General features: G+C 35.6%; 1 protein-coding gene across 1 annotated transcript; it reads left to right on the top strand.

Moving 5' to 3' along the window:
- The first annotated feature begins 313 nt into the window (after window positions 1–313).
- Window positions 314–4,002, top strand: LOC134531235 (immediate early response 3-interacting protein 1). The gene is made up of 3 exons (XM_063366919.1): window positions 314–498; window positions 1,591–1,692; window positions 3,727–4,002. The coding sequence occupies exons 1-3, from the start codon at window positions 408–410 to the stop codon at window positions 3,780–3,782; spliced, it is 249 nt and encodes an 82-aa protein (XP_063222989.1). The 5' UTR covers window positions 314–407; the 3' UTR covers window positions 3,783–4,002.
- Window positions 4,003–16,097: the final 12,095 nt, after the last annotated feature.

Below are 16,097 nucleotides of genomic sequence, written 5' to 3'. Positions count from 1 at the left end.
ATCCCTCAGTGGATGCTAGGAGCATCTGCATTAAGAGTTCTACTTTTTTTTTAATTTATACATTAACTTTGATTCTGTAAATATTGAAACTCTCACACTTTAGACGATTGGTTCTACACATGCTAACAATCATTAAATACTCTTTTTAATTTTTTTTTAATTTGTTCCGTAGAAGGGACGTGGAACTAATTTATAAAAATTAATACCGTACGTAAACATGGAAATAATTTTCACTTTGAAAGGAGTCATGGCAGTCTCTCGCATGGGATATCTTTGATTTTACCAACCTTTAAAAGAAATTAGTTTCAGAGACCTGGCAACACTGATATACACTGATAAACATAAATGGTGGTGTTCTGTAATTCTACATGCATTACAATATTTGCTTAATGTAAGGTTTAAAAAAAATGGCTTTTACTTTGTGGAATTTATTTGAAGCTACGTTATTGTGTTTAAATGCTGTGTGTGTTCTCCATGAAGAACGATTTTTGGCGAAGGGTGAGCATTATTTGTGTTGCATATTATTATTTTATTATTATCAGATTTATTTGCGGAATTTAATGTTTTAATGGTATTTTCTGACCACATTTTAAGTACCTTTGATTACCTAACCTACCGTTCACAATTTTACGCTATTCTTAGTGTACCTTAACCTAACCACCCGTTCTCATGATTCCACAGTACTTTTAAGGCAGCTTAACCTTATCTATCCAGCCATTCACACATTTTACAGTAATTTTTATGTTTAAAGTTGATTAGGGTAGGTAAATGACACTTGAACTTGTTTTGTCATATTTCAGAATTTAGTGAGAATTTTTTAAACTGCTGTTTTAAACATTATAAGGTTTAATAAATAAAATACAATTTCCAAAGTGTTTATTGTTCTCGAATTAGCCACGGCTCTAGGAAATTGCCATTTGAATTTAATGTGTTCCTGTTTTACGTCTTTTCACATGGTTAGGTCTTTCTGCTTTCTTGAAAAATAAAATTATTCAGGAGTAGCATTAGAACATTAAGAGCCATTGCATCCAGCATTGTCACAAATGTGTAAGAGCAGTTATTTTGATTGAGATATTACTGTAAGTCATAGTAAATTTAAATAACAATAAATTAAACTAAATATAATTTGTGGATAAAATTTATTTTATAACATTCTTTTGTAATATCAAATATATCAGAATTTGGTTGGATCAATTCGGTTAGCTACAGTTAAAATAGATCATTCCTAATCTACCATTAACATTATTTTATGGTATTTTCAATTTAGTTAAATCAACCAAAAGAATCTGTTAAAAAACTATTTTATTATATGTAGCAAACCTAACCTAACCAAATGTCCATACTGTTTTACAGAAAGTATTTCAAATGTTGCCAATGTAACCTAAGTAACATTTAAAACAATAAACTACTTGAAATGCTGCATGCACTGTTATGTTATTTTCAGAAAAAAGTCAGGAACTTAAAAAAGCTATTTTCAGATGTCTCCCCCCCCCCCCCTTCTTCCAGGTGCACCCCTCACGTGATGAACCGCCCAAATGAAATATGACATAAGATGGAACCTGACATTATGGTCGTGTGTTCTGTTGGCAGTGGGGTGGGGAGTGAACCACAGCGTCCAAGGCTTCGGGGAGGCGCCCACGGTGAAGTCCCAAATCCTGAACCTGGTCCGGTCCATACGCACCGTCATGAGGAGTGAGTATCCGCGGTCCTGCACGTCTCCGAGAAGGATGTGGCTATGTCCGTACACACGCGGCAGTGTAGCGAATGTTAGGATTAGCAGTCTACCGTGCCTGTGTGAAGCAACAGTCGTGACCCGAATGCCAGCTATTGCACATTCTCTGTTTGCAAGTCTTGTTAATTGAAGCCATCATCACTGTTCATTGTTTCGACTTTACCAGTTTTTAGGTATTACAGATGTTAAATTACGTTTTCTACCTAGTACCACAGAGATGATGATAGGATTGAGATGGGAGAGCTTAAAGGACAGAAGACAGAAGGAGAGACGGGTCAAGATGTACCAGGTGCTGAGTGGAGTGGGAGAATGGGGAGAGCTGGGAATGCCTAGAAGTAGGAAGGAAAATACTAGGAAGGTTTTCAAAGAGAGGAGGAGGATAAAGGGGAAAGAATGTGATGGTCGTGAGGACGGGAGGGGAATGGAATAGGCTGGAGGAGGAGTGTGTGTCGGCTGGGAGTGTGGATCAGTTCAGAAGAGTGCGGGGGAAATAGGGATAATGCTTGCCACCGGGCACTTCTGTACCCAATTGCAGCTATGATAATAATAATAATAATAATAATAGTGTAAATGTTTGGAAGTGGTACGGTTCTCAAGATTCCATTGTGTTGCAAACTGCTCTTAGGATTGTTTCGCTGTTCATAAATGAATATGAGTTGTATTGGAATTTGGCATTAAAACATTGACTGTTGTCTTGTGTGTGTCCAGGCATCAAGTATGTATTATACTATCTTCATCACATACTCTCACTTCATGTGATAGCTTATGTTCTATTCTGATTTCCTATCTAGCCATTACAAGCCCACACAAAGTGTGCATGACTTTTACCATGTAAGTACTAGCTCCAAGATTACAATCATAAGTTTACTTTGAAACCGGGGTTGGAAAGAAAAAAAGGTTATTTTTGTTGTTCAAACCAAGCTTTTTTATTAATATTAGTTATTTTGGTCCTCAGCATGGTCAAATGAAAGCTACATACATCATCCCAATTTCTGCCACTCAATTTGAACCAGAAACGTTATAACATCAAAGAACAAGTCCAGCAAATCTGCACATCTGACTGGGACTTAACCACTAAAAAGGTTTTTCCCCACAGGAGGAGGATTCTCAATAGAATGTGTGTTTGCCACAGAAAGGGGATTTACAATACAGTCAGGGATTTCTCACAAAATAAGATTTTTTTTTTAAATAATAAATGTGTTTATTTCCTCTTTTTTTTTACACTACAATTTACTAATAATGTTCGCAGGTTTTCACGGCCACTGTCTGAAGTAGCTTGGCTTCTGGGTCAAAGCTGTGTCCTTGGCAAATAATTCACCGACGTTTCGCTCGACATTGCAGTCACCATCATCAGGGAGCAAAATGATGGTGACTCCAATATCAAGCGAAACATCGGTGAATTATTCGCCAAGGACACGGCTACAACCCAGAAGCCAAGCTACTTCACTACAATTTACTAATTAATTTAATTTTACAGTAGTATTTAGCTGGGTATGAGTTACAACTTATTCAGATAATTTAAATGATATCAACTTGATTAGTATATAATTATTTGTTCCCATAAATCACAAGAAACATTACTGAGCAAACTATTGTTGTTAGAGTGGAATGAGAACTTTCATTAAAAAATTTTAAGTTATTCGCATGGTTTAAAATTGTTATTTTAGTGAGTCAATAGGTAACTACACTATTTAGTTCGATAGTCATGCAAAAGAATTGCGTGTTTTTGCCATTTTGAGGATGATTTGATGTCATCTCCATGATATGTGAAAATGTGACATGCAGGAAATTCTGGCTTTTTCTTAAGGGGAAAATGCTGGTTCTGAAAATGATTTTATTTCGAGCGGAAGGAAGGCATTGCTGAGATCCAGTACCGTAAGCAGTACCAAGTTTGCTGGCACCTGACGATGCTGGTCGGATGCTGTGATCGCGAAGCTCGGGAACCGGACAGTGCAGGTTTACGCAGGTTCACGCAGGTCAATGCTGTGTTGCAGTCCCGCTGATCTTCCTCAACGTCCTCACCATCGTCTTCAAGCTCCTGCTCGGATGACCCCCGCAGCGAGAGGCGTGAGCGGCCCGCGGACATTCCGAGCGAGACTCTGTCGCCAGCTCATTCCTAGCGAGGGACCTGTTTCCGAGCATGCATCTGCGTTGTGAGGTTGTGAGAGTGTTGTGGCCGCGGGAGAACTGTATACAACCACCGTGGCATTTTGTAAACATTTGTAAGCTATGTATGAATGAGTGCTAAATAATATTGTTGATCACTTGGTTACTGTTGTTCAAATCATGCAAATATTCATGTTAGGATACGCACTTAAAATTAAAGACAGAATTTTATCAATTTATTTTTATAAATTTGTTTCATGTATAGACTTATTATTTTTTACAACATAAACACACACTGATATTTCTTGATACTAGTTTCACCATCGTAGTACCGTTTTCACTAACATATGGTGCACTTTTGTAATAAAATAATTTGTAATAAATATATCTCGAACTGTTAGGAATAAAACTAAATCTGCAAGTGATGGTTTGTTTGGAAAATGTACAGACATCAGGTATTTAAAATTGAGTTACTAAGGGCCAGTTTTCACCACACTGTTGTTAACAGAAGTTTAACTAAGGATTGTTTTTGAGTCACCTAACCTTATTAAACTATTGTTAAGCTTTTTTACTTCACCACATATTTCTTGTGTTTCCCTAACTTCAGGTAGGTAGTAAAGCATTTTTTTTTTTAACTTTATTAACAATTGAAATTTAATTAGAAGCAATGGCCATTCTATTGTGTTCGTTTTTGGGTCATATCAAGTAATTTTGTAAACAAATATAGTTAATAAAATAATTTTATAGTTTAGTTACTAATTTAATAGTTTAATTAATATTTTAATTACTTAAACATTTGTTATATTAATTATATAAAATCAAGTATTTTTTAAATCACATCAAATATTATCTGTTAGATGAAATTGTATACCTAGCTGTAATAAAATTATGAAAATGTCTTGATGTGTTGAAATGTGCATGTAAAATTTAGATGCAATTGATAAGTAATATATTAAGTATAATTTTGGCCTTTGAACATTTCTTGTTTAGGTTAGCTTGTGAAAATGTTTTCAATAAAAATGTAGCTCTTTATTCGTAGTAATTAAATATGTTATAGTTATAGATGAACGAGATAGGTCGTTTGCCTATAATGGTTCGGGTTTGTTTCAAACCAATGAAAAGGAAATAAAAATAGCAACATTAAATGTAAGTGATAGTAGTGAAATTGGCCCTAATAATATATGCAACCTCAAACAAAGTTGGTAATATTTATTTATTTATTGCAATTTAGTTAGATAATAATTTTTGTACAAATTTCATGTTGAAAAAATTACTTTTAATAATTTAAAATTTGAGTTTTATGTTAAGTTCGTGATTTTAGTTTAGCTTATGTTTCGGTGCTTTATGGTGGATAACTTTCTTTTTGGTGTTACATGGTGCATCGACCTGCTTTTTGGTATTATTTCAGTTTTATCTGAACCTGCCATATTATCTTGTCCCTACTTGTAACTCTATTGCAATTTGTAAATTGCACAATATTATAGTAGCATGATTTACTGTTAGTAAAAAAATAAAGGTCTAACATAACATGTAATACGCTTGGAAGAATGTCCTGTTCGCCAGCTTCGCCCAGGAACCAGAGGACCGCAGACACTGGAGACCCTGCCTCCAATCAAGAGCTGCTTCACCCAGCAAGGAAGTGACCATAGTCCCCAATGTCTAACATAGTACGAGAAACAATCATTTATGATTGTCTTTAAACAGTAATGAAATTTCAGTTTTGACCTTTAATAGACATAAAACTAAATATACTTACTGTATGATGATCACACTTTGATGTCATTAGCTGCATAATATTTTCATTGATGAGAAACTCTGAAGATTCGTACTTCTTTGACACCTGGGATAATTTTTTTATAATATTTTCATTATGAATGCTACAAACTCTTTTTCCCCCCATATTACAGATGTATTTTTGCAATGTGGCTGGTAAGTTACTTGTGAGGTGGGATCGGATCATCTGGGTAGGTCAGGCGTTGAGTTCACAGGCTGTGACATTCCTCTTACAGCAAGAATTCTGAATGTCATGTTTTAACATTTTAACATATACTATTAACCTCTTTTGTACCTATACTTACTAATTCATTGATGATTTTGGTGACATCTATATGTACTACTTATGCATATTTATTCATTGGTAGGTGTGTGTCGTTCTGTCAGCTTACTTCCAAGGCAACTGGTGTTTTTGCCAAAATCACTTGCTGTTTGATGTTCTCACTAGAATGTAACAACATGGAGAAAATAAAGTACTAGTACTAAGTGGACACTCAATGCTAATGAAGCTACGTGTTTTTTTAATTAGTAATTGTGCGACAAAATCAGGAGCATAACGTAAATAAGGGGAGGTGTCACAAATCTATAAATGATGTGTATTGGTTATAAACTACATGTTATAATCCTGTCCTAATAAGGTATTAAATGTTCAAAATGTATGTAAAATCTGGATGATTTATCATTGGTATCAGAAGTAGCAGTCCTGCAATTTATGATGTATACACATCTTAGCTCTTGATATATGGCATTTTGGTAGGAGTACCGGTAATTTCGTGAATATGGAACCAAAGTCGATTGACCTGATATGTGACACAAGATGGCTAACCCACATGAAGCCACAAAATGAAATTTCGTAAATACATTACATACTGTACCAAATGTATTTTTGTGCAAAACGAAACTTTATGATGGTGAAATTACCCGAGAATATATTTGCTAAAGTAAGTAAAATAGTCATGTTAAAAGTTAATCCCAAAAGGTAAAATATGAAAGAAATTTGGCATTACAGTATTGATAATACATAGCCTCCCTTAAATACAACTGTCACAATAGTAGAACGTGCTCAACCTCACTTTCCCCCCTTATGCATGGTGCATCGGCTATATGCAGGTGGGAAGAGGAACAATCTCATAGATGGACAGGCCATGCATTGTCCCGTGTGAGTAAACAATGTTGCCTCACACCAGGATGACCACGTGTGTGAACTGTCATCGCCACAAGGAGTGGACTTGGTTAAAGGTGAACTGCATTGGCGGAACACTTGTGTGTGCATGCTGTCGTGGCAGAGTAAGGCAAAACAGGAAGCAGCAGAAGGCATACTACTAGAACACTTGGCTGTGACGTCGAGTGAAATAAGGTGGTTTGCGATACAGTCAGTAATTGGACAACCGAGGAATGATGTGACGAGTGCAATGGAGTCTGTGGCGATGAAAAGTGAGGTGTAAGAGAACAAACTGTGCAGGCTGGAAACTGCGTCACTGAACTTTGAACAATGAGAGACACCCTCTCAGATGATGTGTGAAGTAATGTCTGCCATGGGGATGAGCCACGTAGTGCTGTCGGAATTTCAAAGACTTGCACACTAGTCTTTCTGCAGTTGTGCGAGGCATGTCTGGTACATTCAGTGGCGTAGCAAGCGGGTGGCAGGGATGGCCTCCGCTAGGGGCGCCGGAGCAGGAGGGGGCGCCGCCGCGACGGTTTCGCATTACCGAAATCCCCCCCCCCCCCTTTTCTTTTAAACCAAGAGGGGGTGCCATTTTCATCTGGCCAGTGGCGCCAGTCACCCTAGCTACATCACTGGGTACATTGCGACCTATTTATGTAAGAGTGGGTACCATTAACCAGTGAGCAGCTTCACAGGAAGGCACGTGGATTGTGGACCTTATGGAGATGGTATAACATGTGGTTGCAAGAGTTTGCCCAACTTCTCGGACATTTCGTGGACAATCAGTTGATCCTGAGTTGTAAGGCCCATTTTTATGGCGAGGCAAAGCAGGACACCGAGGTGCTCGAGAAGTTTGTGGGGGGCATGATCCAACTGTACCGAGGGCACCACTAGAAAAAACGTGATGGCACTGGTGTGTGGAAAGTTGCAGCCATTCCAGCGGCAATATTACAATATTTTGGTGGAGGAATACGTGCAGCAGGATGTGGCTATTGAACAAACTTTGCCAAGTGTACTGGGAAGACAGATGAATGCCACCATCGGCAGATGCGAGATGAGACAACAAACATAGAACTCGCCTCAAAAATCAGTGAATTACACTACAAGGGAGGGTCTTAGTCATCGAGGAGGCATCTCCTCAACCATAACCACCAGCTTCCTCAGCTGGAATGACGATATATTGAAATTATGTGTAATGAGTGATGACCATCACATTGACACCATTGTCCACGAGGAAACTATCACTGGTATGTGGTGACGCCGTCCCCGTTGCCTGATCTGATTTTTACGTGAATTTAAACTGTTGAATTAATTTTGGGTCTCAAGGGCGGGGTTCCTGGCCTCGTGGCTGCAGGCAGGGACGCGTCGACAAGGGCCCCCCGGGCTGTTATGGCCTCCCAGGACGCCTTATTAATAAAACACACACGTACTTTTAGCTGTTTTATTCCGTCGCACAATCTACACGCTCACGTAACTGGCCGCTTCATCGTCGACCTAAGCTCCGCGCACGATGAACATATTCCGGCTTATGTGAAAGTATGTGGACGTAACGTGAAATGCGTGGACGATAGGTCCCGCGAAATTACTTAAGATAACACACTACACTATAATCCCTGTGATTAGTCCCGCACAGATGGATATACAAAGGCGGCTACTCCACGTGGTGGCGAGGGCCACGTTACGCTGGGTACGGACACGGTGGAATCTTGCAGGATATGACACACGTGGCCGTGGCACATCCCAGTTAATGACTCGTCTGAAAGTTTGGTATCGCGTTTGGCGCAGTGCCGCCCTGCGTGGACGATGAACTGTGTCCCGATGTGGGACTTTACAGCGTGAGGCGCAGGTGCCACTATGGGCCACCTAGTCAATTACGTATTATACTAAAAGTCCTGTGTTGGACTGCACATTTTATTAAAGGACCGCGCGGGATCTCGAACGGTCGATTCGGGCCGGCTGGGGAGCTGAATTAAAACGATTTGGCTATAATTACCTATTGTAGTTACTGGATGTTGGCGCGAAAGTTGAGGGCTCCCCGTGCGTAGGCTGCCGGCCCGGGCGAGTGCTGGATGGCGACTGACTAATAGTGATGGGTCGTTCGTGAACGATTCGTTCAAAAAGAACGAATCTTTGAGAGAACGAAATCTTGCGATTCGTTTGCGATGCAAAGTTCCGGCTCTTTGAGAGCCGGTACCTTGAAAGATTCGGAAGAACGAGAGAACGAGATGAGAGAACCGGCCACGCGCCCGGTCTGATTCGTTCGTGAAATGATTCATGATGTCAGGAGTCTGAAGAATTAATAATCACAGCGTGCGCATGTTCACAAGAGCAAACAATAACTGATAAAAATAAAATAGGGTAACATGAAAAGTATATATACCTGAAAATGTCAACTGTTAAGTAGTGGTGTAAAATTGCTTTTTTAAATTCACATACACAAATTAGGAAATAAAAAACAAAAAAAAACGTATGAATTAAACGTAACAGGGAAAGTAACTACAAATGTTCACACTTACCATTTTTGTACTTCATATTTGTCTCTCTTCATACTGAAACGCAGTAAGTTAGTAGTACCTATTAAATTTTTGTATTTTTTTCTCTAAATGTGTTGGTCTACATGTAAACACTTTACTGTCACTAGAGTGTAAATAGCCTGTATATTAATATTTGTAACTTAAAAAGTAAAAAAATATAAATAATCTTGTTTCATATACGCAACTGTGATTCACTGGCTACGAAAAGCAATGTTCAAATACTAGCTATAGTGCGATTACAAATTAACCCCTTATAGTCCACCGTAACATATTTGATACATAATTTGTTTAACCTTATAAATATTATTTTTTGTCCAAATATTCATTATATCTCTTTGGTAATGTGTCTAGAAACACTTCAGTGATATTTTTTAGCCACAAGTTTTGCCATACTGTTGTTAGTGTAATCTATGGTGCTGTTGTTTTCCATAGCAGCCATCTTGTGAAGAATACTCTCAAATTGACTGAGTTGATATTCGCCAAACAAAGGTAATTATAATATTTCTCCTACATAAAAAATATCATCTTATACCTTATACTTTTAGCTAACTGTGTATACCAAGAAGTTTATAATTTGATGCATTTTTATGTTCTGAAATAACAAAAATGTTTATGTATCAAATTAGTTACATTGGGCACCAATGGAAAATGTCCAATTTTAGGTTATGTAAATTTTTAAGATCTAAAATAATGAAATGTTCAAGATATGAGGCGTTAGTTTGATTTTGCATCAACTATTAAATAATTTCAATGTATTGGTTGATATTTGAATGTAAAGTGTACGCTATTTTGGCTCAATAACTGAAAACTATTTAGTACCTACTGATAAGATCTTGAAACAGATGCATATATTTTCATTTGCTTATGTTAATGACTTGTTTATTTACAGATGAGTCGTGTGCCAGATAAAGAACGTAGCAGTTCTGCCTGACAGTTCACAAGACGATAATTTTGACGATAGTGATGATGACAGAGACTGGATTGCTAACCACAGTGAATGTTCTACAGGTCACCAAAACTATTTGTTGTATTTTGACAATTGGTTTTCATCACCGGGCTTACTTGTAACACTCGGAAAGCTTGGAATTGGATCTCTCAGTACCTACTGTGAGACTAAACAGATACTCTGGTCTATCTTTTTTCCAGTGACAAGGAAATGAAAAAGAAAGGAAGAGGTTGCATTGAAGAGAAAGAAACAAACATTGATGATATTGATATCAGAGCAGTAAAATGGTGCGATAATCGTTGTGTAGTAGTTTGCTCAACTTTCAAATCTGCATATTATCCTGTTAGCAATGTGAAAAGATATGACAGCAAACAGAAGGCTTCAACTGAAGTTTCATGTCCTAGAGCAGTTACCTCATACAATAAATTCATGGGAGGTGTGGACCTAATGGATGCTCTAATAGCATATTACAGAATTCAAATCCGCTCAAAGAAATTATACTTGCGTTTCTTTTTTCACTTTATTGACCTTGTGCTTGTCAACTAATGGCTTTTGTACAGAAGTGACTGCAACTCCCAAAATCTTTGCAAAAATGACTGCCTGGATCTTCTGTTCTTCAGAACTTATGTTGCTGAACATCTCTGCAAGCAAGGCATCGATATGAAGAAGCTTGGCAGATCATCTTCTCAAGCTGCAGTAGACACGAGTACATGAAGAAGAAGAAGAAGAAGAAAAAAAATCAGCCACTGTCCTGCCATCATTTGTGTTGAAGAGGTATGGTATCTGTCACTGGCCCAAGGTCTAAGAGTGCAGGCAAAGCTGTAAATATATCTTATGTAAATTCTCAAGCTGCAGTAGACCACGAGTACATGATGAAGAAGAAGAAAAAATCAGCCGCTATCTTGCCATCATTTGTGTTGAAGAGGGATGGTTTCGGTCACTGGCCCAAGGTCCAAGAGTGCAGGCAAAGATGTAAATTTATGTTATGTAAAGGCTTGACAAGTTTTTATTGTACCAAGTGTAAGGTGCACTTATGCATCACAAAACATAAAAATTGTTTTGTGGAATTTCATTCCTAAATGGGATTTCATACAAAACTTTTAGATTTGTTTTGTTACAATGAGCCAATGTATCATTTTTCATTTCATGGTGGACTATATTATTGCTGTGTTTCAAATTATGTCTAAGGGATGCCACAATGACATGTTCCTACTGTGCAACATTTTGTTTTAACTCTTAGCATTGTAATGACTTTTAAAAATCTGGGATGTCTTACTAATAAATGCCACAATGGCACGTTCCTACTGTATTGTATAATATGTTATACTGTTAGCATTATAATGACCATAGATATGTTATCATGTTCTTTCTGTTCAGCATTGTTTTTTCTACTATAAGCATTGTTATGACATAAGAAAATCATTGATGTAATACTAAGAAATGCTACAACTATACATTCCTACTATACACAAATAATTTGCATTGTTAGCAACATTGGATGAATTACTAAGAAATGCTACAACAGTGTGTTCCTATTGTACTGTATTATTTATTGTACTGTTAGCATTGTTACAACCATAGTAAATCTTAAAGGCACACAAACCAAGTTATTCTTTTCAGTGTAATTCGGATTTATGAAAAAAATTCTTTTGTGTATTTATTACAATACTTATCTGGACAATTTTAGGAATTTATCTGCCACTAAATATTTGGTGCGACATTTACCACTTGTTGACCAGTGTATCAAATTTGATACATAATTGAATTTTATATAATAAAGTAAGAATAAACTTTGAACTCATATTTTATGTAAATAATATCCCTATTAAACAATAAAAACACTAGTGAAAATTTTTTAACTTTATTTTTTATAATAGTGGTCTTTAAGGGGTTAAAGTTAAGAAAAATCACTTTCGTAACATTCTTAGATTTAATGCTCCCGTATTATTGAGAATCACTGCAGGAAGCATTTGCAGCGATCAACAGTCAATAGTTTTTAACAGTCAGTATACAACTAGACGTTTGAAATTTCATTTACCCATGCAGAGTAGATAAATATAACCACCCACGCGATCCAGCCTCCTCTCGTTATCGGGTCAAGCGATAACGAGGGGAGGCTGGAAGCAAACACGTAGCTAATACTCTAAAGGATGAACGAGTTACCAAGGTCATTAGATACCAGGTCATCTCATCCCGCTATTTTACTGTTATTGGTCAATTGCGTCTGACGTACATGCTAGACCATATTGCCGCGGGAATTCAAATTAATCACGTGTCTAAATGGCACTTTCTTAAATTTTCCGATTCACATAGACTGATGTAATTTATGTACAGGTTAAATGTATCACGTGTTTCCGCTAGTAATATATTTAATCTTTGTTATGTTGTCAGTTATTTAATCGTAAATTAGGCTCAAATGTGTATTTTAAAATCTAAACTGGTGTTGTTGGTAAACATTGTGATGCGTGCTGTTCTTGCAATATTCACAACATTGTGTTATTTAATGCTAGTTTGTTTATGCTTGTTACCATTGATAAGTAATTATATTCAATATTACATTTAGCTTCCTTGCTAGATGTTTAAGTGTCAACATGTTATGTTCATTTGCAGTAGTAAACAAACTTTGTAAGTGTATTAAATATCATACAATATAACAAGTTTTATGGTAATGACTATCCTCCAAAAAATATTCTAAGAATATTTAATGGCCCTTTAACTACCAAATTTCATATTTGTGTGCAGTAATATGATTTTGTCTAATCCATTGCATTCTAACCTGTGGATCTTCCACATGTGATCCCTCTGCCCTTTACCTATCTCTGAGCTTTCCAAAATCCCCTCCCTTTAATTACCTTAACCTATTTCACCATTCTTTCTTTCTCCTCCTTTACAGTGTGTCCCACACAAGCTCCATCATCATCACTGATGGTCTATGCATCTTCCTTCCGTCATCATTTCTCCTCCGATATTTGTCACTTATCTCACTACATTGCATTGTACCTTTATAACTCTTAAATGTCCATCGCTAGGTACGAGTCCCAAATTCCTGTGGCGTATTCCATATCTGGTTATCACCAGCATGGAAGATGCCTTTTCATTGACTTTTATTTCTCTCCTTTAGTGTCATAGCAGTTAACCCCAGACCCCTACTCACTTCTTCACCGTCTGCTGTTTTTTTTTTTTTTTTTTTTTTAATCTACTCATCATGCTTTCCCAGACATCTTTCATTATGAACAGCAAGGGCCCCATGGCACTCCCCTGTGGTACGTACTCCATGTCACCACTCCCTCTTCCTACCATTAATTTAATATTAAGTGAGCTAGTAATTTTGCATAGAAAATTTTATTATAGACCTGTCATTTATAATTATTAATTTAGGTAAAAAAAATTAAACTGCACTCTAAAGTTATCTGGCCTACTATTAACCATGTCCCTTTCCATCACATGTAATTCTTAAGAATGGTAACTCCTGAGTAACATGGTAAATTATCACTATGTGAAAGGTTTGCTAGGTTAACTAGGATCTGTAATTCTGAAAATGGTAGCTCTATGTGAAAGATTTATTAGTGTACAATAATAACACAATTATTTTTTTAAAGTAATTAATTCTTTAAAAGATATGTATTTCCCTGCTTAAATTCTTTCATTTTAATCCTTACTCAACTTATTTACCAAAAACTAATAGTCTCCAAAATTACCACATATACTATTAAATTTTGATATAAAATCTCAAATTAAAATTGCAAAACAAACTCCCAGATCATTTACCATGATAAAAATATTTTGGTATTTTGGCATTCTTGGCAGGTACATGTTTCCAAGCTGGTATTCCTAAATATGCTCCTTTCCCACTACGGCCACTACTTACGCACCATAGTGCAGGCAGTAAGGCATACTCAGTTTCTGATTTACCTGAACACTTCTTCTGGAAGAAAACATGCCTAAAACACTGAAACACTTTATTCCTACCTTGTGATACTTTCCAACAAGTGGTCCACAAATATGTAATGTGGCTTAAAACACAAATATCACAGACCATTGTTCAAAGTCTTTATTACATGATACATCGCTGGGTAATTTTATTTCATATCTTAACATTGGAACGTAAAATTGTACTAAGCCGTTAATGAGAAACAGTATCACATAAACATCATTTGCAGTTTAGACAAACATAATTTTTTTTTGAACGAGAGTAACTAGAATAAAAAAATATCTTTTTTTTAATTTGTCAGAAAATTAAACTACTGGTAGAAGATGGAGCATGAGAATAGTTTTTTTTTTTTGTGATCAGATGTTCACAGTAGTAATCATATTTTGAACTGTTAGTTACAAAAAATTTCACCACAAAATGCCAAACTTCTGCTGTAAGAGGTAGAAAAAGAGGCAGGTTTTTTAAATGTGTAGACAGTGACATTCCTCTAGTTTCAAAGGTTAAATGTGCAAAACTTTATTTGTGTAGAATAAAATTGTACATTTGTATATAAAAAAACAGCATGCAAAAAAAATATACACTTAATTTGTATCAATATAAATGTTTATTTACATGTTCGTAATTAATCTCCTTGATTGTGTTTGTAAGATTAATTTTTTGTTACAAGTAAGAAATATATAAATTTTGTAAGACCACCTAGTGAAAAATGACCAAGCTAATAGTAATTACAACAATTATGTGAACAAATAACCATCAATAATATAATCCACTATAACTCTAGTGTGTTAAAATGTAGTAAAAATTTATGTACCTACTTAAAATAATTCTTAAGTGACAGGATTTAAACCTGGAAACTTGTAATCCATAACTACGTACAAACCACTGAGCCAAATAAACATAATAATTTACTGTGAAAAATATTTCATTGTAGGTAAGTGTTTGTATCCTAGGAGTGTAACATCTTTTAAAACTTGCAATATTTATTTTTGTGACTATTAAATTTATTACTAAATGTACTCGTGATTATATTGATGATTTGCATTTCGAAGTCACCATTAATTTAACAGATTTTCATTATTTTTCATGCACATAACACATTTCTCCATATCTTAAATTGTTTTCATTTTATTAGATGCAGTCTGTATACTCTCATCATAATTCTTTACTGCTAGAAACAGTAACAAGGTAATTTTTCTCAAATAATTCATCAGAAATATTTCAACACTCCAAATCTGATCCCAGAACATAATTCATTACATCAAAATTCAGTATTTAACAAAATATATTGGTAATCCATAATAATCTACATTTACTTATGCCTATTATAAATTGTGGTGAGTAAGAAGCTATAAAAGAAATACAATTAGTCACTATGTTCTGTCATACAAACTACATCAATTGACATGATTTTTCTTTCTAAATATTTCATCAACATAAATAGGCACTTCAAGTATGTTTTATAATGAACACATATTTGAAAGATAAATAAAAAGCTGACAAAAAATACACAAAACTTTATTTTTTACTACAGGCATTATCTCATTACTATTTTGCTTTAATTGCTTTTTTCAATGCAAATGTGTAGGAATTGTTTTCCCAACTTGTAGCTGATAATTTATTACATTAATTTACATAAAAAGTAATTTAATATTTTTTCTGTAATTTTACATATTTGCGAAGTTTCAAATGGTTTAGCGTTAAGTCTCCTTACTGAAATATGTACATAAATAAATTTTGTTACCAAGATATTTATGTAAATGATATAACATTATTTACATGTTGGTTAATACCACCTCTATTAAATGTTAAATTTATTTATTATACTGTTGCCATTAGTTTTTTTTATAAAAGTCATTTCGCACAAAATCCTGAGAATTAGTGTGGCAGCTAGCCATGAAAATTAATACCAT

This window comes from Bacillus rossius, chromosome 1 (assembly GCF_032445375.1).
Source record: "Bacillus rossius redtenbacheri isolate Brsri chromosome 1, Brsri_v3, whole genome shotgun sequence".
NCBI lineage: Eukaryota > Metazoa > Arthropoda > Insecta > Phasmatodea > Bacillidae > Bacillus > Bacillus rossius.
The sequence above is the reverse complement of the archived record's forward strand: the minus strand, read 5'-3'. Positions and strand labels throughout refer to the sequence as shown.

What these genes read in the sequence shown, in the direction of transcription:
- LOC134531235 (XM_063366919.1), top strand. Translation starts at nt 408, where the DNA reads ATGGCTTTTACTTTGTGGAATTTATTTGAAGCTACGTTATTGTGTTTA. An exon ending in AGAACGATTTTTGGCGAAGG is followed by an intron (nt 499 to 1,590) that starts GTGAGCATTATT and finishes TTCTGTTGGCAG; the next exon opens with TGGGGTGGGGAGTGAACCAC. An exon ending in CATACGCACCGTCATGAGGA is followed by an intron (nt 1,693 to 3,726) that starts GTGAGTATCCGC and finishes GCTGTGTTGCAG; the next exon opens with TCCCGCTGATCTTCCTCAAC.